General features: G+C 35.9%; 1 protein-coding gene across 3 annotated transcripts in view; it reads left to right on the top strand.

The window, feature by feature from the left end:
* ABHD2 (abhydrolase domain containing 2) overlaps positions 1 to 24,565 on the top strand; it is a 112,547-nt gene that overhangs the window by 80,255 nt on the left and 7,727 nt on the right. For all 3 annotated transcript variants that reach the window (XM_003755527.4, XM_012542481.3, XM_012542485.3), the window contains 3 exons: positions 11,632 to 11,815; positions 19,821 to 19,913; positions 23,239 to 23,349. In XM_003755527.4, coding sequence (XP_003755575.1) covers positions 11,632 to 11,815; positions 19,821 to 19,913; positions 23,239 to 23,349 — 388 coding nt within the window. The remainder of the gene's footprint in view (positions 1 to 11,631; positions 11,816 to 19,820; positions 19,914 to 23,238; positions 23,350 to 24,565) is intronic.

A 24,565-nucleotide genomic window follows, 5' to 3' on the forward strand; every position in this document is an offset into this window, starting at 1 on the left:
AAAGGAAAATATTTACTTCCTCCTCCTTCCTTTGGTTTTATGTTTCCTAACCCATATTCCCATGCCAACCAAAACAGATCCTTACTCTGCATTTGTACTTAACTAAGTTTTGGCTGATGATAAATCACTAAAATGAGACATGAACCAGGAATGTCTAGAGTGGTCAGAAAGGCCTGAGTTCAAAACTGGCCTCAAACACTTGCTATGTAACTCTGGACAAATTACTTAACCTCTGTTTGCTTCAATTCACCAGAGAAGGAAATGGCAAAGTACTCCAATATGTTTTCCAAGGAAACCCTATGGACAATATTGTAGTCCACAGGACTCACAAGAAGTCAGACGTGATTGAATGACTGAACAATAGCAGCAACAAACCACTAGAATAGACTTTCTGCTAGCATGTCCTTCAATATTTTTATCCTGAAATACAGCAGAATTTATGCTTGGGTCATACCTCCCCAGGACAGACTGTCCAGGTTCTCCATTCTTTCTTATCCCTTAAAAGTTATTGGTGGGAATTTTGGTTTGCTTCAGTTAATTTTTGAAATAGTACTCACTCAGCCTGGTCTCCTAGATAGTTAATTGCTTAACTTCTTTCATCTAGGTTGCTCTTTGATTTTTTTTTTATCATTTTTGTGAATTGGAGAGTGTGTGCAAAACCCATCTTACATGATCTAAGCAAGTTGAGCAGACTAAAAATAGAGTCTAAAACTCAAGATGAATAATATACCTACTGCAATGTGATTTCCAAAACAATCATTAAAACAAAGAGAAAATAAATGATATATAATACCATGGCAAACCCAATATATATTAATCTCAACATCTAGATGGGATTGGGCTACAAAAGGATGATGCAAAAATTTGAGAAATTTTATTTGAAATGATTTTTTTGGTGAATAATGTAGCTTCTCATAGGAACAGTACAGCAGCAGAAATATGTTGGCTTAATTTTTCTTGTTAAACTTTGGTTGGTGTTTGGAATGTACAGCATTTCCTATCACTTGATCATGAAAAATATCTAGGAAAATAAAGAATGTGTGTTTTGCTTTCTTTTTTTTTCCAAATGCCTTAAGGAAATAGTCTAATATTTTGTCTGACGATACCCATAAGCCAAAGACGTTAACCATAAAACAGATTGTAGATTATTAGGATAATTGGATCTGGATTTTTTAAAATTATCTTTAAGACTATAATTTTAGGATAAGAAAGCAAGATGTCACTGTACATGTCAATAACCAGAAGGTTTCTAGATTTGGTCTAGATTCAAGAAACTGAGAAGAGAAGCTTGTCTTCCCTTGTGTATCATATTGAAAGGGATAAAAACATAACCTGACTTCCCTTAAGACCATGAGCCTATTAAGTACTTAGCAGTACCCATCCCTACTGAAACCCCAAGCTAATGCAGGTGCTCTGTAGGGATTTATATGGCATTACTAATCTTATTTCTAAGCTTTTCATTTTTGGCAAGGCCAGAGAGTGGACAAGAGGGCAATATTCTGTTCTGGTAGCTAGAGGGTCTTTTCAACCTCCCATCAAGCACAGTACTAAATCTCTCTCTCTCTCTCTCTTTTTTTTTTTTTTTTTTGAGAATTTTCTTCTACTTACTTTAGGGATCTTCTCTGTAAAACCAATAAAGCTCTACTAAAACAGTGATGTTTTAAGCCATTATTCACATCAGTTATATGATTTGAGAAGACATCTTATTCCAAGTTGCTGCAAAAGTACATTTTAGGAACTACATATTGCTTTGACCTCTCCATTTCCCAAAACATAATCCTTTTTTAAGCCAGATGAATAAATTATGAACAGATTCACTATCATCTTGGCATTTTAGGCATTTTAATGGATTCTGGCCTGTTGATTCCTGCCAGTTTGGGTTTGTAGAAAGGAGTACAGGAGAATAAGCATGAACTATGCTTATTCATCACTTATCTGTCTTTTGCTTAGTTGTCTGGGGTTGGTTATACAAGTGCAGGAGGGAACCATGAAAAGAGGGCTAGATTTAGTGTCAGAATCAAATCACAAAATATCAGGGTTGGAAGGAGCCTCAGAAACCATCTAGTCCAATCAACACTGAAGCAAACATTTTTTAACTGTAACTCCACCAAGTGATCACCCACACTTTGCTTGAAGACTTCAAGTGAAGGGGAACCTAAATACAACCCAGTGCATTTCTGTATAGGTCTAATTGTGAGGAAGATTTTCCTTATTTTAAACCTAATTTGTATCTGTAACTTCTACCTATTAGTCCTAGTCTTACCCTTTGAAGGCAAGCAAAAGAAGTTCAATCTTTATATTAGTGATGTCCTTCAGATACTAAAGACAGCTGCCATATCTCACCCTAAGTTTTCTTCTCCAAGCTAAATGTCCCCAGTTGCGCCAGATGATCTTCACATGGCATGAACTCAAGAGGTAAATACCCTCCAGTTTATCATTGTTCTGAATGAAGTGTGTTGCCCCAAACTGAAAATAGGACTTCAGATGTAGCCTAATTAGGGCAAAGGATAACTGGACTATTACTTCCTTAGCCCTTTAAAGCAGCCCAACATTGCATTAGCCTCATCGATTATCATATCTTATTGTTGACTTATATTTGAATTTCTGAGCCACTAAAACCTTCAGATCTTTTTAAGAAAAATTGACATTTAACTGCCTCTTCTAAGTGTGATGTTAGATTCAAGAATATTAAATTTCATGATTTTGTACTTGACCCAGCATTCTAGACTTTCAAGATCTTTTTGAATTCTGATTCTTTAATTCAATAATATCATTCTGCTTATTTTGTGTCATTGTGCATTGATAAGCATGTCAATCTTGTACTGATAAATTCAAGTCATTGATAAAAATATTAGCCATTAGAGGGTCAAACACAGATCCCTAAGGCTACCCTATTGACGCTTTTTTTTTGCAATGAATGACTTCTCTTTGGGTATAATCATTTGAACAATTCCAAATCCTCTTAATAGCACTATCATTTAGCCCACATCTCTCCAGGTTTTAGCAAGAGAGAGTTCATCAGATGTTTTGCTAAAAATGTGGATAATTCTTTTTAAAAAATCAATTTGGCATGACTTGAACTTGAAACCATACTGGTCTTTTGTAATCATTGATCCCTCTGGATGTTTACCCCTTTTAATAATAAAATCTAGCATTTCACCAAGAATCAAATATCACACCTGTAAATTTATTGTTTCTATACTCTGTTCTCTTCCCTTTTTAAAAAATTGGGCAGCATTTGCTCTTTTCCAGTCTAATGGCACCTTTCCTGGTTTCTGTGATCTGTCATAGGTCATTGACAAGAACTCAGCAAATACACCAGCCATTTCTTTTAATATAACATAGGATATAGTTTCTCTGGATTGAATGACATGAACTGATTCAGGGGAGCAAGACTCAATCTCTGTTACAATGTATATATTGATCTTTTAGCCATTTTCATTCTGTCTTTTTTAGGCTAGAGATCATTCTCATTGGCAGACAAAATAGAAGCAAAGTGAGAATTAACTAGCTTTGCCTTCTTTTCCTAAGGAGTTACACAGTCCCTTCTAGCCTGAGTAGCAGCCCTATGTTTTCTTTGATTACATTTTCTCTAATACTACATTTTTAAAGTTTGGTTAAGTCAACTTCCCCTAGAAGCCTTGAACTTCTTTGTACTGCTTACCAAATTTAAGCACTTTTAATATAATCCTGACAGGACTGTGCCATACTTTGATTTCATCTTCAGTTACTTGCATATCTCTTTGTAAATATCTTTTTTTTTATTTAATAGCCTTTTATTTACAGGTTATATGCATGGGTAACTTTACAGCATTAACAATTGCCAAACCTCTTGTTCCAATTTTTCACCTCTTACCCTCCACCCCCTCCCCCAGATGGCAGGATGACCAGTAGATGTTAAATATATTAAAATATAAATTAGATACACAATAAGTATACATGACCAAACCGTTATTTTACTGTACAAAAAGAATCGGATTCTGAAATATTGTACAATTAGCTTGTGAAGGAAATCAAAAATATGGATGGGTATAAATATAGGGATTGGGAATTCAATGTAATAGTTTTTAGTCATCACCCAGAGTTCTTTCTCTGGGCGTAGCTGGTTCAGTTCATTACTGCTCCATTGGAGATGATTTGGTTGATCTCATTGCTGAGGATGGCCAAGTCCATCAGAACTGGTCATCATATAGTATTGTTGTTGAAGTATGTAATGATTTCCTGGTCCTGCTCATTTCACTCAGCATCAGTTCGTGTAAGTCTCTCCAAGCCTTTCTGAAATCATCCTATTGGTCATTTCTTACAGAACAATAATATTGCATAATATTCATATACCACAATTTATTCAGCCATTCTCCAACTGATGGGCATCCACTCAGTTTCTAGTTTCCAGTCACTTCAAAGAGGGCTGCCACAAACATTCGTGCACATACAGGTCCCTTTCCCTTCTTTAGTATCTCTGTAAATATCTTTTTAAAAATCGTAGGTTATTGGTGAGTTTAAATACTAGCTCTGCTCCCTTACTGTCTATATGACTGAGCAAATCATTTTCCCTCTCTAAAATTGAAGGGTTCAACTAGATATTATAGAAGGTCCCTTCTGGCTCTAAATCTATGATCTCTTATGACTGAACTTTTCCCCCCACAATATGACTTGTATAAAACCTGAGTATAGCTTATAACCAGTATTTGTTTACTCATATATTGTTTTCCTTTCAAAGAGGTCTCATTTTAGGGTTGGCACCTATACTTGGCCCAACAACATACTATTACTTTTGTAGGGACAGTCTAGATTAATTATATCAGGCTGCTGCTTATAGTCTCCTCCAACATGTCCAGACTTCCTTAAACTTCATCTTTTTTCCTGAGCTGAACTAACAGGGCTAAAACAGACACAAACAGTTCCAAACTAACCAGGTACACAAGCATATACCTAAAACTTTTAGTCCTTTCCCCCAAAACCAAATTATCTGTCCACTGTCCTTTGGCTCACAATTAAAGCCACCTTCTCCCCTGGCTCTTAGAGGAAGTAGAGGAGGTTTTTCCTTTGCAAGAGCTAGTAAATTGAACATAACATAGGTCTACTTCTCTAAGAGAAGTCCTCAAGAGTATTAACTCAGCTTTTATTTTTATTGGTATGGTATTTGAATAAGGATATTTTTTACACACATACACCCCAATAGGGCTCCTTGGAATTGTTGATCCAGAAGGACAGAGTTGTAGAGGGAAGCTTGTAGTCTAAGAGAGCAAAGGAAAATAAATTTAAATCCATCAGCTTATTCCCTGTAACTATCTGGTCTACAGATGAATGATTTTTTTTTGCACTGGAATAAGAGCAGAGTTGGAAAGGGTACCTAGTGGGTAGAACTACTTGATATCATATGGAAAATGAAGATATTAATGATCATAAGGATCCACTAGGAATGGAAACCAAAATGGCCCAGGAAAGTGGATTATTCATTTTATATTTAATTCAATTCAGCAAATATTTTGTCTTACTAGTTTCTGAAGTCTTGTATTTTATTTTTATTACTTTTCCTTCCCAGTTCTGCCTATCATAATCAACTCCCCCCAACTAGATACTCAAAACTACCACTTGGTTTCCTTTACCCAATTTATATAAATATATCCACATATATGGTGTGTGTATTTCACTTTGTTGTCTTATCCTCCATATTTACGACCCAGAATAGCCACTGTCATTCTGAGGACAATATCTCAGTACCTTTGAACACTAATATGTTAAAGTTAAATAATGCTTTTTCCCACTTGCAAACAGTTAATGAGCCCATAAGGCCCTTTCTCTTTTTAAATCTAATACTTAAAAGTTCAACTTCAAATGTGGTTTCCATACCTTCTGTCCCTGTCTTAAAACTCAGGGAAAAAAGTATCTCTATAAAAGTGAGAGCACATAAGAATTTATTTAAACTCTTCATGACTATGAAATGCAACCTTCAATCTGCCAGCTCCCTGAATCTAGCTTATCATCCCTCTGAGGATAAACCCTTTGCAACTCCTTTTTCACAATTCTCAGGCACAAATGAAAGGCATTTCCTCTTCCAAAACAGCATCAGATTTGGAGAAGAGTCAAACTTGACAACCCTGTAGATGCAGCTTAAAATCTGAAGGCCTTCACATCCCTGAAGGCAGTACTGTCCTCAGAGTCCCCACAAAGTCACTGCTCTGGAAGAACAAAGAAAAATGAAAACTGAGGATAAAGATTTTCTTCTACACAATGCCATCTCATCTGATGTGTCAATAATTATACTTCGGGCTTGGCATTTTTAAATTTCTTCAGCTATTTTTTAACTGAATTATTCAGTGTTACAGCAACACCCTATAGCTAGTAGATATGACCTAATAGTGACTCATACATTTTTACTTTGGCTATGACGAAAGGGCTCCCACCCATCTGAATGAGTTCATGTTGTTATTTTCACCATCTTAATTTTCCAGATCTTCTACTTGACAGGGAATTATATTTACCTTCTATTTCTCTCTCTTATAAAAACTCTTTGGCGTGTGTGTGTGTGTGTGTGTGTGTGTGCGCATATATATGTGGTTGCACATGTATAATATATATTAATGCAGTTAATATAGAGAGATATAGTAATATATGACACATTCATATATTACATATACACATATTTTATGTATGTATACTTAAACATAAACCCATGTATCATATGTGTACTGTGGCATGTATATTAACATGTACATGTTATTTGAATAGATGTATACAAATATTTTATTCATTCTATAAATATGTATTAAGTTCTCATATATGCATACATATGTAGACATAGGATCATAGATCATAAGAACTGAAAAGGTTTACAGAGACCATTCATACCAACTCATTTCGCAAATGAAGAAATTGAGTCCCAGAGGAGTTGTGACCTTCTCAGAGTCAGTTAGCATTTGGCAGAACTGAGATCCAAATTCATGTCTTCTAACTCCATGTCCATCTTTTTCCCATGGACCCGTGCTGCTTCCCAACATCAGCACTGGAACTGCAGGCTCTGGAACTATCTGTCTGTACGTGTCAGAACTCATTCACACAACTCTTGCAGATTCACAGACCACTGCCCTCACGCCCCCTGTGAGGTGTAAGCATTTGCTGCTCTGTGGTGACTGATTCTTCATGCCCCATGGTCATAGCATGCCAATACCGCCCATGCCCTTTTCTTGGCAAAGATTCTGGAATGGTTTCCCCATTTCCTCCTTCAGTGAATTAAAGCAAACGAATGAAGTGACTTGCTCAGGATCATGTTTTGTAAGGACAGTCTAGATTAATTCTATCAGGCTGATGCTTATAGTCTCCTTCAACATGCCCAGACTTCCTTAAACTTCATCTTTTTTTCCTGAGCTGAACTAGTAATATTGGAGACTGAAATATAACTCGGGTCTTCCTGACTCCAGACCCAACATATTATCTACTCAACTATCTAACTGCCCTGGTATGATTACTGCAAGTATTACATTTTACAAATAAGGAAATGGAGACTTAGAAGAATCTGATTTAGCAAGGATCACAACTAGTAAGTGTCAGAACCTGGACTTGCTTTTTCTATTTTTGTTATGCCATTTTTGTCTTTAGCCATACAATTTATTCTTTATTCTTATTTCTCTAACCTGGATGTTGAACTTCTCAGTCCTGTTGGCCCCATTTGGGAAAACTCTTATAAAATAAAGTAGATCACAAGCAGATGTTGCCCAGAGGGCCTTTTTTATACATCCCAATAGCTGGGACATTAGCTACGTATCATTATCATTCATCTTTCTGTTCTGAGCATTGTTGGCTCTCAAGTGTTGAGTGATAATAATCAGTTCTTTGTGCAAGGCTATAGTCAGTGCCCTAGATTTTATTTCTATTACGGTAGCCTTATATTAGATATCTGAGCAGTGCCACCAATGCTAGTCCCATAAGGATTAAATGCATAGAATCTCATTAAGAATTTCTCTCATGCTTGAAAGTAGATTAGAGTCTTTCTGACATTTGTATTACTTGTAGTGGAATAATCCAAGGAAAATGGGCCCCATTTGTTTGAGCTGTGAACTCCTCTAAGTCAATGAAACCTGTAGCATCCCATTAACTTTACAACATCTTGGGAACCTGAGAAGAAACATCTACCAACATAAGGACTCAGAGTTGGAGCTGTGTAAGGTCCATTGAATGACTGTTCTCCTGTGCCTAGGAGACATCCATTTTTGTATAAAACAGTTATAACAGTGTACCAAGAGACAGAGATAACTGGTCCAGCCCTCAAATCCAATGTGTTTGTATTTAATTCAGCTGTCATTCCCAAAGTACCTATATAATTAGCTTCGCTGTACCTATTCCTTGGTATCATAGCAAATTGCTCTTGTAGCAACTTTAGTGACATCTCTATACTTGTCTTAGGTCACAATTAATTAGCCTCTAATTTTAATAACATTAGAATCTAATATCTAAAAATATGGAAGGGACTACAAAAGCCTTCTAGTTCAGGCCCTCATTTTACAGAGAAGGAAAGTGAAATCTAAAGAGTGCCAATCAAATCTGAATTTAACTTTAGTACGGGGTTTGTTTTCTTCTGGCTCTTATGACACAAAACTTTAGGGAACTATCATGTATAAATTTCCTCCCTGCATTTAGATCTGCAGCTTGTATGTAACTATAAGAGAGAATTGCCTGGAATATACCGAGTACCTTCCTTAAACTCACTTAGCTATTTTGAATCAGACACAGGGCTTGAACTCCCCAAGCAGGTCTTCCTGATTCTTATACCCACTCTCTAATCACTATGATTCTTTCTTTTCTTTACTTTATAGTAGAGATCTCAAGATTACTAGACAATAGACAGAAAGATAAAAGATTTATTGAATATTTGGTGGAGTGGAAGGAAAAAACATCTGATAAAAGAAGTGAATACAATCAGAAAATTGTTTTGCCTGGTATAGGTAGTGCTATTAGGAGCTAATAACTCCTCTATAGAGAGATTGGTTTGGGGGAGTATAATTACAAAGATGTTCACTTAAAACCTTAGGAAGATATTTCAACCATTGTAGAAGAAAGCAAAACTTGCATGGGTGACAGTGTGTTACAGTGGAAAAAGCACTGGTTTTATAGACAGAAGAAGACCTGGTTTAGAATCCTGGCTCTGATATTATGTAACCTTGAAAAGTCATTTAATTTTCTTAAAGCCACAGTTTCCTTACTTTTAAAATGAGGTATGATAGCAACAGAATATTTGCACGACAATCAATTCTGATAGACATGACTCTTTTCAACGATTTTGTGATGAAGAAAGACATCTACACCTAGAGAAAGGACTGTGAGAACTAAGTGTGGATCATGACATAACATTCTCACTCTTTTTGTTGTTGTTCACTTGCATTATGTTTTCTTATCATTTTCTTTCCTTTTTGATCTAATTTTTCTTGTGCAGCAAGATAATTGTATAAATGTTTTTATATATTAGATTTAACATATATTTTAACATGAATAACATATATTGGATTACTTGCCATCCTAGGGAGGGAGAGAGGAAAGGAAAATTTGAAGGTTTTGCATGAGCCAGTGTTGAAAAATTATTCGTGCATATGTTTTGGAAATAAAAATCTTTAATTAAAACAAGCAAACAAATAAAATGAGGTAAGAATTGGAAAATAAGGAAGGAATAAGGTCCTTCCAAATCTAAGTCCTAAGAGCTATTACCTGGAGCTCCCCCCAGGCTATTTTGTATCTATCTAACTAGGAAGAGGAAAGGCAGAGATGGGGAGGCAATGTTGTGAAAAGGGAATTCCAGGTATTGCCCAAAGGTCAACTTATCTAACTTTTGAGGACAGTTATCACCAGAAAGTTTGCCACTGTTTCATTTTTCCAGCTTATAACAACTCACAAAAACCAACTCCTATGGCACCATGGGGTTTTTGGTCTGTCTCAGTGGAGGGAGTGAAATCAAGTAATTTTGCCATTCTTTTGAAGACTCATCAGGAGGATGCCTCCTCAAGAGAGAGCTAAAGGTCAGATCTAATAACCTCATGCTATCCTGAAGATCCTTTCTGGGGGGAAAATATTTGCTTTAGTATTCAAGAGTGAGTATGTATCCAGAAGTGGTACAATTTGGAGACTGGTTCCATAAGCATCCAGTTCTAGTGCTGATAGAATCAGTTGCCCAGAGGGGAATTCAAATTCAAAAAAGCAGATAAATCAGTTTCTTAAGGCCTGATCCAATAGGCATAGCATGCTTCCTGTTGCCAAATGCTGAGTGCTTGCTGCAGAAGTGAGACATATATATAAAAGAAAAAAAAAAAAAGGTGGTCTTACCTTCAACCTGCTCTTTTGTGGGATGAGCTGCTAAAATTCCTCAGTTTTTATCAATCAACAAGTCTGGACCTCCACCATAAGCCAATAATTTTCTTATGCTATCATGCCTTTTGCTCATTTTCTATTATCTCCTCCCTCAGTGTCTTCCTGTGTGTGTGTGTGTTTTTTTTTTAACCTTTGTTCCCACAGAGGCAAACCTGAGGACTTTAGAGGGATTCAGAGCCACCTCTTCATTGTATAGTAATTTACTTCCGCTTGTTAAAGGAGCTATTGAGAATTACCTAGTTTATGACTTGTGTGGAGGCCTGGGCATAGGCTGATGCCATCCTTTTTTATCAGAAGCATCTTATTTGGATTGCTGAATTGGTTTGTTTCTCTCTGCTTGTTGCCACTGTTTCATAGAGCATTTTTCTCCTAAGTGCACAGAATATATCTGCCTGGTTGTTCCCACCCTTCCTAAATAGATCCTGCTTTCTCCAGGATCAGCTTTCTGCTTTTCTCAACACCATGAAGACCTTACAGATTTTGCCCTCAGCTTTACACATTTTTATATGTATGACCTGAACATTCTTTTTTGGTGATTGAAAATGGAGCAGATTTCCCTTAATTTACCCTTAGAACAGTATTTGATCCACAACATAAATGACATTAGAAACACTAGTGGCTAAGTAGTTTCTTTACTAGTTAGAAATGTCTGTCAAGAAAAAAAAAAAAACAGGGCATTTCCAGTATCTTATCTATTTAGTCATTTTCGAAACTGTAATACAAAAGAACAAAAATTGTGTCTAACAGAGAAATCAATAAAATCTTAAAATTGATTCAAAAAATCAAAATCACAAGTACAAGATAGGGAAGAATGTCTCAACAGCAGGTTGCCCAAAAAGATCAAGGGAGTTAAGTGTGGACATGACAGCTGTGAATTTACACTGCAGTCTAAATTAAGAGGGGCAGATGTTTCAAGATTAGGGAGATGACTGTCCCTTTGTAATCACAGGTAGTTTTGTGTTTAGTGTTGGCTGCCATGTTCTAGAGGGAATATTGATAATTTGGAGCATGTCCAGAGAAGAACAGCCAGTATGGAAGTGAGATTAAATTTGTTCTGTTTAGTCCCAGATGGCAGAACTGGCAGCAGTGGATAGACATTCCAAAAAAAGTACTTAAAGATTTAAGAGAAAACTTCCTAACAGTTAGAGCTAGTCAGAAGTAAAATAGACTATCTCAAGAAGTAGGATCTTCCCCTCATAGGAAAACTCCCACCAAAAGCGTATTTTGTATATTCATTGCATGATAACTGATTTGTGGACTGGTTTCTACTTTTAGGCTGTACCTGGGAATTTGGAGCCATGGTGAGCTACATCAAGAAGACTTATCCTCAGACCCAACTAGTTGTAGTGGGTTTTAGTCTGGGTGGAAACATCGTGTGTAAATACCTGGGTGAAACCCAGGCAAATCAAGAGAGAGTCCTTTGCTGTGTCAGTGTGTGTCAAGGATATAGTGCATTAAGGTATGTGTGCTCTTCTATTTTTCTATCATCATTTCTTCCAGGAAAAATCAGAGTCCAATATTAGGCAGAAAATTCTGGATTTTTGATAAATCATGTTTTGCTTCTAGATTGAGTTCTTTAACATATGTCCTTGTCTTCTTGTTGTTAGAACCCATAAATCAGTGCTGTTCATAATTCTGTATCTCTAGACCCATATTTATGAAGGACAAAATTCCCTGTATCCTTAAAAGAATCAAATATCATCCATAGAGATTTATAGAATTCCCATCCTTTTCACAGTGGAACTAGGGAAGAGAAAAGTTTAAAAGAAAAGCATACAATCAGATGTATCACAACTGCCAAATTTAGATCATAATTGGTCTATTCAGGATAATCTTTAAAACTGAAGAGCCACGAGATATTCTCCCTCATTTCAATCTTAAAGATTAAGAATTTTTCAATTTCTCTTCTTTGACACTTTATGGTTTCATTTGTATATTCTGCCTTTGGATTGATGAGTTCTATAAACTTACCAGCTCATTACAGTTTGATCCTGTTTTTAAAGAGATTCTAACAAAGAATTACCAGAAATATTCTTTAGCAAAATAACTGAAATTTGTGATACTTTGAAAGACCAAGCAAATTTTATAGTCATGGCCTGGTCTTTCTTATATTAATTGCACTTATGATCAGTGAATCTTTTGTTGCTTTACCTAAAAGCCTGAGGCTTCATTTTTAAGCTGTCTTTCCTTAATGGAAATAGACATTTAAAAAAAACCACCAAAATTCCTGATGTGGTATTCACTATTTTCCAGTATTGATAATCAACATAGTCAGTGAGCACACTAAGGTATTAATAGCCCAAAATATAATCTTTTACTATATAACATAAACCTAATATTGAAGAATTCTCTAATAGTGAGAGAAATCTTAAGATTCCCAGGATTAGTTTTCATATGTAAACAGCTATTTGAGTAGTAGTGACAGAGAGTTGCAAACTCCAAGACCAGACCTTACACAGCTTCACATGCATAGATTCATAATAGCTTATTATTAATTCCTGAATATCTTCAAAAAGCCAAGTGAATACACTTCTATCCCTAAGACTTTGAGTGCTCCAGTCCTGCAGCTTGAAAAGTATCTATAAATTGAGAGAATTTGGTACTTCATGAATTCAGAATTTTAGAGTTCAAAATTATCTTAGAGACCATCTAATTTAATGGTCTATTTTTTTTAGAAAACTAAATACTTCCTGGTCACATATTTAGGGAGTGACTGAGACCTAATAATTACACCAAGGTCTCCTCTCTCCTAATCTATTCTTCTTTCCACTATCTCTAATTCTTTTGGAATTCCTCCGCCTTCCTTCTCCTTCTTCTTTTCCCTCCACCCCACCAAAAACAAAAATAAAAGCAAACCTATCAAAACTATGAAATCAGGTGGAAAGAAATAATACTTTTTAATCTTGATTTTATTGCAGCTGTTCTGAATCAGGACTATTTTCAGCTCACAAGTAATATATCAAATATGTGGAAACAAAAGTGTATTCTTTAAAGGTACAAAGTATTTTATATGCTGAAAAAAACTATACAAAAATATTAGCTATTACTATCCAATCAGATTTCTCCTAGACTTTATTTTCTTTACAATATATGATATATTTTTCCATAATATTTATCCTATATCATCAAATAAAAGAAAATTTCTGCATTCTTTAAGAATACTTTAATATATATAATAACATTTTGCCTAGATTTTCATCAAATATAGTTAAGGTAATAACATATATACAGTATAAGTACTTAATTCCTTTTTTTAATGAATAAGATCTGAACAAAATGGAGTAAGTTAGCTCTCTGGAAAATTTACTTATAGGACACCCCTTTTCTGAATGATGTTTAATAAATGTGGTCTTATTCTACACCAGGAACATCCCATTTGGGTTCTACCATCCTGAATGTAGGGTTTTCCTTGACTTTATGAAGCCTAACATTATGTTGCACAATTATGACTTTGGTAAAATCATTGAGGTAGGAAGTGATAGGTTAGAAACCAACTAATTTTGAAGTTAGTCAAGCCAGAGGAGTCTTAAGTTTTACTTCTAATTGACTTTATTATATGTATCCAGAATGGCCTGGCCTCCATTATGTTATCTATAAATACAACCTGTCTAAACTGAGGACATCAGTTTGACTTTCCTTGTTGACTATCCATCAACTTGACTTTCAAAGCACCAGAAAAATATTCATTAAAAGGATGCAAAAGATGTTTAACATATTTCAGATTGCTTCCTATCTTGGGGAAGGGAAGGGGAGCAGAGAGGTGGGATGAAAGAGCCGGGAGGAGGAAGGGAGGGAGGGGACGGGGAAAGGAGGGAATTGGAACATTGAGGTTTTACAAAGGAGAATGTTGAAAACTTTTTTCATGTATTTGGAAAAATAAAATACCATTTTTTTAAAAACCCAGATAAATAAATAAATTGAATCTGCCAGGATTATTGGCTACCAAAAAAAAAAAAAAAAAAAAAAGAGGATGCAAAAATGTATGTTGTTGTTTTAAAGAAAAAAAGCCAGAAACTTCTGCAAAGATTGCTTCTCCTAAATGGAAGCTTCTTTCATTCTGCTACACTAGCTCCCTCTACTGGGGGGAATCATTTATGACCAGCGTTTGTGTCTCAAATGGGGAAACAAAAGTACAAAGTCTATACTATGATAAATAGCTATAAATTTTGCAACAACATGTATTTAGTCCCCCTTCTGGAGACAGAAAGTATTTTTATTACTTATTTTATTTATTTCATTCATTCCCATGTCAACTTCATGAGATAAGCAATGGTTTTAACCTTTGAAGAATAAGGATTCTAATTACCAAGGGTCATCTTGTTTGACTTTTCTCTTAACCTTTAGCTCACGGTTCTTTCCATGCTGGGCCCTTTAATCTCTTTTCCATCCTAGAACACATTTCCATCTGGTGTAGTGAATGTTAACTGTTAAGGAGGTTAAAAAAAAATCCTAATAATTTTCATTTGAGACTCCCAACAGCCCTTTAACCTCGTAACAAATAGTGCAGGAATTATTATCCCCATTTACAAATGAAGAAGCTGAATCTTGGATCATTCTGGTGTCTAGACTTGCCCTAGTCTTTGCATCAATAACATGTCCCTCAACATAAAAAGTCTGAGCCAGGATTTGGACTTAGGTGTTCCTGACTCAAGTCCAGTACTCTGCCCATGGCATTATCTAACAAACTGAACCCTCCCTTTCTGCTGGGACATGAAAGTGGCCAATATTATTATGATCTTTCATTGCTTCTCCCATCCTTTTTGCCAGAATGGAGTGGGGAGGGCTCACCTTCCTCCAAAATCAGTATTTCTGGGTTTCTTATCAATCTTATCAATCATAGTTGAATCTGAAAAAAAAAAAATCATAGTTGAATCTGGAGAACTATTTGGGTAGTAATTTCCATCATTTGTTATTTAAGCTCATTAGTTTACCCTTGCTCTAGCAAAAGGAAATAGGAGGAGCAGAGAGAAGCCAGCTGCCTGCTTTCTATAGTCAGCTAAATCTAGTGGCTGTTTAATGACTTCATGTATTATTATGGATTAAATAAATCACATGATATGTGCCATGTTCTCTGTGATAATTTCTCAGTATATGCAGCTGCTGCCTAAGCCAAAGGAATCTGTGTGGTCAAGTTAATCCTTGATTTAATTACTTGTTTGAGCCTGTATGTCTAAAGACATCTTGAGTATAAGTTTCATTGGAAACATTTAGCAACAGGAAAGTCCCAAAAGTAAGTGAGAGAATTGGTCAAGCAAATACAATATGCAATATGCTTCATCTTTACTTCTTAGGGACTGACCTACAAGATGGAAGGAGGGGAAGTCCCACTATTTCTTAGTAGGCAGAATGAGTTTACAGAGCATTTCAATAATCCTGGCCATCTTTTCAGAGAAGACCCCTAATAGTCTCTTAGTGATAGTGGGCAATAACTGCAAAACCACTATCAATATAGAACAATTTTCATTGAGCACCCTTGTGTGATTGAAAAGGACAGTCTATGATTTGAGTCCTCAGTTTATGAGTGCTAAGGGGATGAAGGGTGCTGGAATGATCATCCAGGTTGCAATTAATCAGGAAAGGATTCTAAAAGGAAATGAGATAAAAAAAAAAAAAGAGGTATAGGTTAGTATTGAGAAGCATTACCAACTTGGCACAGGGCCTGACTCTGCATTACCTTATGGGAACTAGAGACCCTTTTAAAGAACAATACAAGAATTATCAAATGCACATTGCAGTTATATTCCCTGCTAAATGGGTTTGGTAACACTACATCTGGGCTTTTGAGTGAAAATTAGATGAGCGGTAATACTATGCAATGGAAAAAACATAGGACTTGAAAGAGTCATAAGTGCCAGTTTGAAGGTCTGGGGAAAGAGCAGCCTGAATCTGCTGAATGTCTGAAATAGAGGCTTTTTAAAAAAATACAAAAGGTAGCTCATATTAGGTTAATGGAGCTTTAGAGGTTACTCCTGGGATCAATTTTAACATAAATAGTACTTTTGAGGTTACTTTAAAAATGTATTAAAATATATGAAGAATATGATAATATTCTTTATTATTTTAATCGTTCCTTCTATAGTATTTTGACACTGCTAATTTGTGCTCTGCAGTAAGGGTTTGTTCAAAAGAGAGGAACTTAAACCTAACCTTATCATAAATTTTGAATTAGTGATTTATGAATTAAGACCTAAATGCTACAAACGAAGATGGGAAACCAGGTCCCTTCCTTCAGCAAGTTTACAATTTAGTAAAAGTAGTTTATAGCAATCTTTACCCTAGGGAGCTCAAAGTACTTAATAAAGAATTGTATTTTCTTTTATCATACTCCATACAGGGAAAGAAAGCTTGAAAATAGGAATAATCCTATGAGTTTTACAAATGTGAAAAATTAAGGCACAAAGACAAGAAAATCTTTGGCAGAGACAATATTCTTGCTGTTTCTGATAAGTAAATCGTTTTTCTCAGTTTTTCACTGGTAAATTATTTTTCATCCAATCACTAGTTCACAGGATTATAGTAAGATACTAAATATAAAAAAGCTTTGAAAAATCATTGTTATTCAAATGCAATATGTTATTAGTAATATAATACTTCCATTGCCTTTCCTACTAAGAAAATGTTCTCAAAAGTACAATGGAACCTTGTTTTTCTATCCAGGTATTTAAAGACAAGAAATAATCTTGATATGGAAACATCCAGATAGTCTTTCAAAGTCAAGAGTTAACTCTACATTGGATATAAGCTGAAGAAGTTTAAGAGAAAGGGAAAACTTTCTCAATAAAAGCAGTTATTCAAAATGCAATAAAGACCTAAACACCATTTTCAGTGATGCCAAAGCAGCCATTTGTGCTATAATACTACAAATCTAGATAGAACTATGGAACCCCACTCTCCTTTCCCAGCACTTTCTTACTTGCATTCAACTACATTCTCCCCCTTATCCCAAAATCACTTTTCAACAGTTTTAGTCTCATTCTCCCATTTCCCTACTTCTGTTTCCATCCCTATTAAACAGTCCAAATGAAGTTCTGGACATATAGAGACAAGATGTGTGGTTCCATAGTTTTCCCTTTCTCTTAAACTTCTTCAGCTTACATCCAATGTAGAGTTAACTCTTGACTTTGAAAGAGAATAGTCATGTGCATAAAGTATTACATAATTCAGTTATGTTCAGTTGCCTACTCCACGTGGTTTGGTGGGGTTTAGTTTTTTGTTTGGGAGGTAGAGGATATATGGGTGTATATGTGCACAACAAGAACAGCATTATTATGATTATGTTACTTCTGTTTTGATTAGACAAGTATTTATTACAGTCTTTTTGATTAGATAAGTCATTCATTGCTTAAGTATATGTGGCCTGATGATAGAAAAAGTGACCCAGAAATATGACAGATGACAAGAAAAACCTAGTTTGGGAATACATATTATCACAGATAATCAATATGAAAATACTGAAAATCAGCATCTTATCCCACCCAACACTTCATCAAGTCTTAAGTATCTAATAGGGACCAAAGCTCTTCAGATGCTTATTTTGTTATTAAGTCACTTTAGTACGCATATCTAATCTTAGTCCCAGCCCTCCATCTTCACATGTACCTTCTTATCTCCTCCCTTCCTTCATATTGAAGTACAGCCAAAAAAGAATGGGAGAAAAGTGTCCTGGAAAGGCAGTCTAATATCTGGACAGGTTGTCTGGAAGTCAAAGGGTATGAGCTAGAAAAGGAAACAAGTTGCTATTCATTGCTTAGGCATGTAGGGAGACTGCCTGGCCCCTGGGGTCCAAAGGAAGGGGCCAAAGGGCTTGCCAACTTGTTCAGTTATTACAACTTTGATTGTACTGTTGATTCCTGTTTAACTTTTCAGTTTCTGCTGTTCCATTTTGTGCAAAGCTTATAGCACTTGGACCTTCTTGACCTTTGTTTTAGTAACATTCTTAGCAGTGAGTTTTACTGCTCATTTTTTTTAGTCCTTATGTTAAGGATTTCAGGGCTGAAATCTGAAAAAATATTTCATTTTTCACTGTCATTTTTAACATTTTTTTGTGGGGAAAGTTTACTGGTCCCCAAATGAAGTTGAGGCAATTTGGAAGAAAATAATTTTTTTCAAGTGATTGCACTTTGAAAGATTCACATCATTCAAGTTCCTCACTCTAATTTGGAAGGTGAAAATAAAGTGTCTTTTAGGAGTTTAGTAGAAATATGAAACACCTAAGTTAACATATTAATGTATATTATGAAATTGAGCCTCTTGACATTCATAACATTAGAACAAGGAAGGAATAAAGGGATTTTATTTGCTGAGACTCGGTTGGTGCTATGACTTAGACTGGTGGAAAAGAGACATTAGGTAGGGATCAATGAGGACTGATCCTTTTAGCTAGTTTATGAAACCACTGCTATTGGCTTGTCAAAATGTACATTCACTTCAGATACAAGTATACAAATCTGGCAACTAAATATTTATAAAAGGTAGGCTGTCCCTAAACATATCTACACACCCCTACCCACACCCACCCCCCAATAATCAATGTCTATTTAACACTTACTATGAGTCAAGCATTGTGCTGAGCATGGGAATACAAAGACAAAGGCAAAACAATCCTTTCCTTCAGAGGACTTAAGTTCAAAATAGTTATATAGGTGTATATATATACCTGTATACAAAATGAGCACAAAATAATTTTGGATGCGATGGAAGTAGCATGGTGGTATCTGTGGGAAGGGACTCTGTTCGGCAATAATTCCCCTGCTAGGCATACTTGAAAAGGATTTTCTCATTTTCATTTCATTTCTATTTTCTCACCCCCTGTCCCAAAGTTCTGAGACTGATCATTAATTATCAATCAATTTGGAGTCACACTAATCTTGTGAATAACGAGAGACCAGAAAAATAGAAATTCACTTGTTACTAAAAATAAATTTCCTTCCCCATACCTTTTTGATACAGCCAAAAAGAACATTTTTCAAATGTGAAACTACATATACATATGCACATGCACACTCATAAAATGCCAGTCATATTCATCATTGTTCTGTTACAAAGCTGAGAAAACTTATTTACAGGGTAAAGGCAATCATGGTATTAGAATAAACGTTCTTACTATCATATTAATGATGTTACTTTCAGCATGGCCAACAGATTTACAAGTAGTTGAAATAAGCCCCAGTAGGTGACATTGACCAAACAAGATGTGGCCACCAGAATAGCTTCTTCCTGGTATAATCTCTGCTAGCAATATCATGATTATTCAGTATATTATTCTAAAGTTGATGGCTTTAGAACTGTCAGTCAAAATTCTCTTTTCCAAAAGCTAAAGTCAGCAACCTTAAAAGCTTTTGCTGCCTGTTTTAAGCATCTTATTACAATGAAGAAAACCTCCGACTTATTGTCTTTGCCTGAATACTACTCATTTCTAAGCCTATTTTCATCATTTCTGACTGTCATTTTGTGGTTTGGTTTAGGGCACAGGAAACTTTCATGCAGTGGGATCAGTGCCGAAGATTTTACAACTTCCTCATGGCTGACAATATGAAGAAAATCATCCTTTCTCACAGGTACCATTGCCCTCCCTACCTTCCTTCTCATGGGGCTCATTCTCATTTGCTGCCTAGTTACAATAGGGGCTATTAAGAGGCTCTGGACCCTCATTTCTACAACATCAAATTGTCTGAATGGCCTGCGTAGGTATTCCTGCTGGCCTAATCATTGAATTTTTCCTTTGTTAGAAATGACATTTTGCTCAACACAAAGGCTGACCAGATATTTTCTACCTTTAAGTTTAAGTAAATCCAGGAAGGGAATAGCTCTCTACATAATACTTTAACTACAATATCATATGACTGTTAGCGTTTTTAAGACTATTCATAAACATGATCGTAGAATGTTGTAATATTCTTCTCTAAAATATGATATTTTCTGGGAGCAGGTTTCTTGGAGGGCTTCTGGAGGCAGCCTTCATTTCAGTTCAGTGTAATCACCCCAAATGCAATCAGGAGTTAAAGTCCAAATCCTTTATTGTCTCCTTCAAAGTCTTGTCTCCTTCCTTGGGTCCAGTTAGCTTTCTTAGGGGGCCTATCTCTCTCCTTGGTTCTGAGAGCTCCTTCCACTAGTCCTTTGACTCTGCCAGCTTCATCCTCCAGCCAGCACAAAGGTGGAAGATGGAATGAATCTGTCTCCTCCTCCGAGAGCTTCTAGTGGGCTTGTGTGTCTGGCCCTGAGAGCTTCTTGCTTATATGCTCTACACTGAGTATACATCAATCATTATATCACTAGAAAACCATTATTTGTGGTAGGAATAAATCAATGTAAACTAGATTTAACCACTGTCTCCTCAATTGCACTTACTTATCACCTTATAAGAATCCTAACAGAATGTATTAATAAAATAACCATTGGTTCACTACTTGATTTCCTGGCATCCCAAAATATGTCTCTGTCATATTTATTGCTCTTATTAAAATACCACTTTCATTATGTTAATTCATTTGCTCAAGAAAACATGAATGGCCTCCCCACTTTTATCTCTTCTCCCTAGATTTAAGGTCTTCCATAATCAGTATCCAACAGTATTGCAGCCCACATTTTATTAATTGATTAAATGCTTACTATATGCAAAACATTACTCTGGTTTTCCTACTATTTGCCACTATCTGCCCTCTGAAGCTTCAGCACACATGTGAAAAAGCCCCAAATTCTACTGACACTTTGTTTTGCATATCACGATTAATTCCTTGCCTTACCAGGCTATAATGAGTTACAAGAGGTGTGTGTAAAACACCTTGTATATACTACTTAGAGGCTAATAATATTTACATCTCAAAGAAACCTTAAAAATGTTAAACCCCTAAGGGTTCATCCTCTTCATGTAACTGATGAAGTTTGGACCTAGAAGAGTGAAATGACAACCCATAGGGAGGAAGTAGCAGGGCCAGAGTTTGAACCTAAGTCTTATTTCTCTCTGCAGTCTTCTTTCTAATACCTCACACTAGCTCTGAATTATAGGCTGTCATGTTATTCATTCTTGCCTTGTAAGTTCTAGGAATGTCTTTGCAAAAAGAGTATTAGCTTCTAAAAGTTACAAAAGAGGTCTGATTTTTTTTTTTTTTTGCATCCCCATAGGCAATTTATTTAATGATTTTTTGTGACCTAGAAATAATAACAAAAGTAAATAAATGCTGAATTATCAGTTCACTATTGTTTATTGTTTATTTTTTTATTTAAATTACCATTAGAAAAAATTTGGTCTCCTTGCTCTGTCATCTGCAAATTGTATATTTTAAGGTGCCATATTAAAGCATGGCTGGGACACCTGTATGGCACAGTGGATAGAGTGTTTCGAGTCAGGAAGATGAGTCTTCCTGAATTTAAATCTGACCTCAAGACATTTACTAGTTGTGTGACCCTGGGAAAATCACTTCAATCTTTTTGCCTGTAAAATGAGTTGGAGAAGGAAGTGGCAGACCACTACAGAAGTTTTGCCCCAAATGGGGTCACAAAAAGTCACACACGACTGAACACTACCATCACTCTAATGTAGTTTCTTTGCTCCTTAAGTAAGGTGATGGATGGGGGAGGGACTTTTGTTCTTCAGCCTAGATACCAATTCATGAGACATGGATGCTGCTTCTGTTTTGTTTTCCAACACGATGGTCACACAATGACACAAATGGTCAATTTGTAAAATATTTCTTTTGGGGAGGACAAGGACTCAGCCCCGGCAACCATTATCTGAAAGATTTTCTGCCAATCACTAGATGTTGAACCTTCTGCATAGAACAAATAAATTCCAGTGTGTCCCGATTAGCTCATCTAGTAAATTGGGGGTGCATGTACTTTTGAATTTACCAAATTTGAAAACCAAACATTTTACAAAGAATTTTTAGTGTATGAATTATATTACAAACAGCATTTAATCCCCCTACTAAGTGAACTTTAAAAAGCTGGAAAGATTTCACATTCTGCAATGGGTTTGTAACAGTGCCAAGCAATTTACTTTCCTTTGGATTATCTTTTCTGTTTTAGAGTAGGACACCAAATCAAACATTGATTGGTACTGCAGCGGGAAGCAGAGCTGTTGTTAAATACAGCATGATTTATAGCTGCTACTGAGATGAAATATAGTAATACTGCTCCTTAGGGCCTACCTGAAGAGAGTCCCCTCATTTTCCTCTTTGTTGATCTGTAGCATATCTATATAAAGGGAGCTATATTCTTAAATATGGTATCTAGTATTTTCTAAGCATATTTCTTTGGTTTTAGCCATCTGTTTTGGATAAGCTAATTGCCTTCTTCATTAAGAGAAAAAACCAATCCAGAAAAGAAAAGACACTGCCCTCTAGATGATAAATATCAGATTGCTGACATGCCTTTGAAGACAATGGGTCTGTAGTACCCACAGATGCAGCCAGCCTGCTGCCCGGCACACTCTTCAATAGCAGAGTCCACTGATAACTTGCATTGTGGAGAGAGAGAGGAGGAGAGACAGAAAAAGAGACAGAGACAAAAAGAGAACAAAAGAGACAGACAGAGACAGACAAAGACAGAGAAAGAGAGAGTTCTACAAGATTCAGCACTGTCTCAGTTCCAGTTTCTTAACCTTGTCTGGACTGCCTCCTCTCACTGCACAGAGAGGATCTTTGTCTCTAAAAAGGCAGTGAAGGTCTCAGCTTACCTCCCTCTGCAGTTGCTCAAAAATCAACAATCTGAGCTCATTCATTGGCAGACTCTGAGGGCTACAGGGATCTATTTCAAATCAACATATAGACACTTGGCAAAGTTTCATTCTTGTAGATTGCCTTTGGGCAAGGCAGACCTCTTTTGCCATTGCATGTTCCTTCAACTTTCCTCTCAAAATTATGTTTTGATTCACTTTTATTTCAGGCAAGTTCTCTTTGGAAACAATGTTAAGAAACCTCAGAGCCTTGAGGATACCGACTTAAGCAGATTGTACACAGCAACATCTCTAATGCAAATTGATGACAATGTGATGAGGTATGTATAAGAGTTTTGATCTCTTAAACCACTTTCCTCTAAAATAGCATCATATAAAATAGGTGCTTAATGCGTTTAGCTTTAGCAGGGAAAAGGGAAATTGCTCCCTGAACTTATTTAAAAAAAAAAACTTTAAAGGTTTTATTTAACATAGAGTTTTAAGAATGATCAGAGGAAAGCTAACATTAAATCATAGGTAGGTATCCTCCTTGGAGGATGAAGCCTCTTCTGATTCTTATGAGAATAACATTCCTTTCACACCAATAATATCCATTAAGTGTCTAGGCTTGGGAGGGTCTCTTGTTGTTTGTCCTTCTTTCTCATAAAAGATCAAGGACATCAGGAAGGTAATGTCATGACTTGCAAATAAATTGGATTTAAGTGAGACAGGACTGTGTAAAGTCACCAGCCTCATTCTCTCCTCCAGAGCCACCTGGGTTCAATGGTAAGATATAGATCAGGACAACTGGAGATTCTCCTGGATACAGGAGATCTTGGCCTTTTTAAGGTAAGGTCTATCCCAAGTCTCAGTTTGTCTGAGGCAACAGCCATTCAGGTGATTAAGATTAAGTAAGAAATGGGGCCAAAAAATGGCCTCATAAGGAAAAGAGGGAATCAAAAAGCTTTCAACATGAACAGAAAAGCAAAATGGATTTTAACTATCTTCATTTAAGATAGGAACAATTTGGAGTTTGGAAAACCAACTTGGCAGAAAAATTTCTTCACTGAGCCAAGCTTCCTTTGTAGTAAATCTTTTTTGATGTTATTTCTATTAAATTGAAGAGAAAGGAAAAAAATTCTTGCAACAAATAGGCATAGTAAAGCAAAGCAAAATATCTCACCAACCATATCCAAAAATATGTTTCATTTTGAATTTTGAGTCAGTCATCTCCCTGTCAGAAGGTAAGGGACATACTTCTTCCTTGGATGTAGTTTATCCTTTCATTGATCCCAGTTCTAAAGTCTTTTGAAGTTTTTCTTGATTATTGTTGTTACTGCATGAGTTATTCTGGTTCTACTCACTTCATTCTGCATTGGTTCATATGAGATTTCCCAGGTTTCTCTGAAATTGTCTATTTTGTCATTCTTGAGTCACTTCTGAACTCCCCAACATCACTGGAAAACAATTAGTTTCCCAGGAATCATCTGAACTACGGATGTTCTGGGTCTGTATCATATGCTTAAGCCTTAACCAGATCAAATCTGACCCCTAAAA

This window comes from Sarcophilus harrisii, chromosome 2 (assembly GCF_902635505.1).
Source record: "Sarcophilus harrisii chromosome 2, mSarHar1.11, whole genome shotgun sequence".
NCBI classification, from domain to species: domain Eukaryota; kingdom Metazoa; phylum Chordata; class Mammalia; order Dasyuromorphia; family Dasyuridae; genus Sarcophilus; species Sarcophilus harrisii.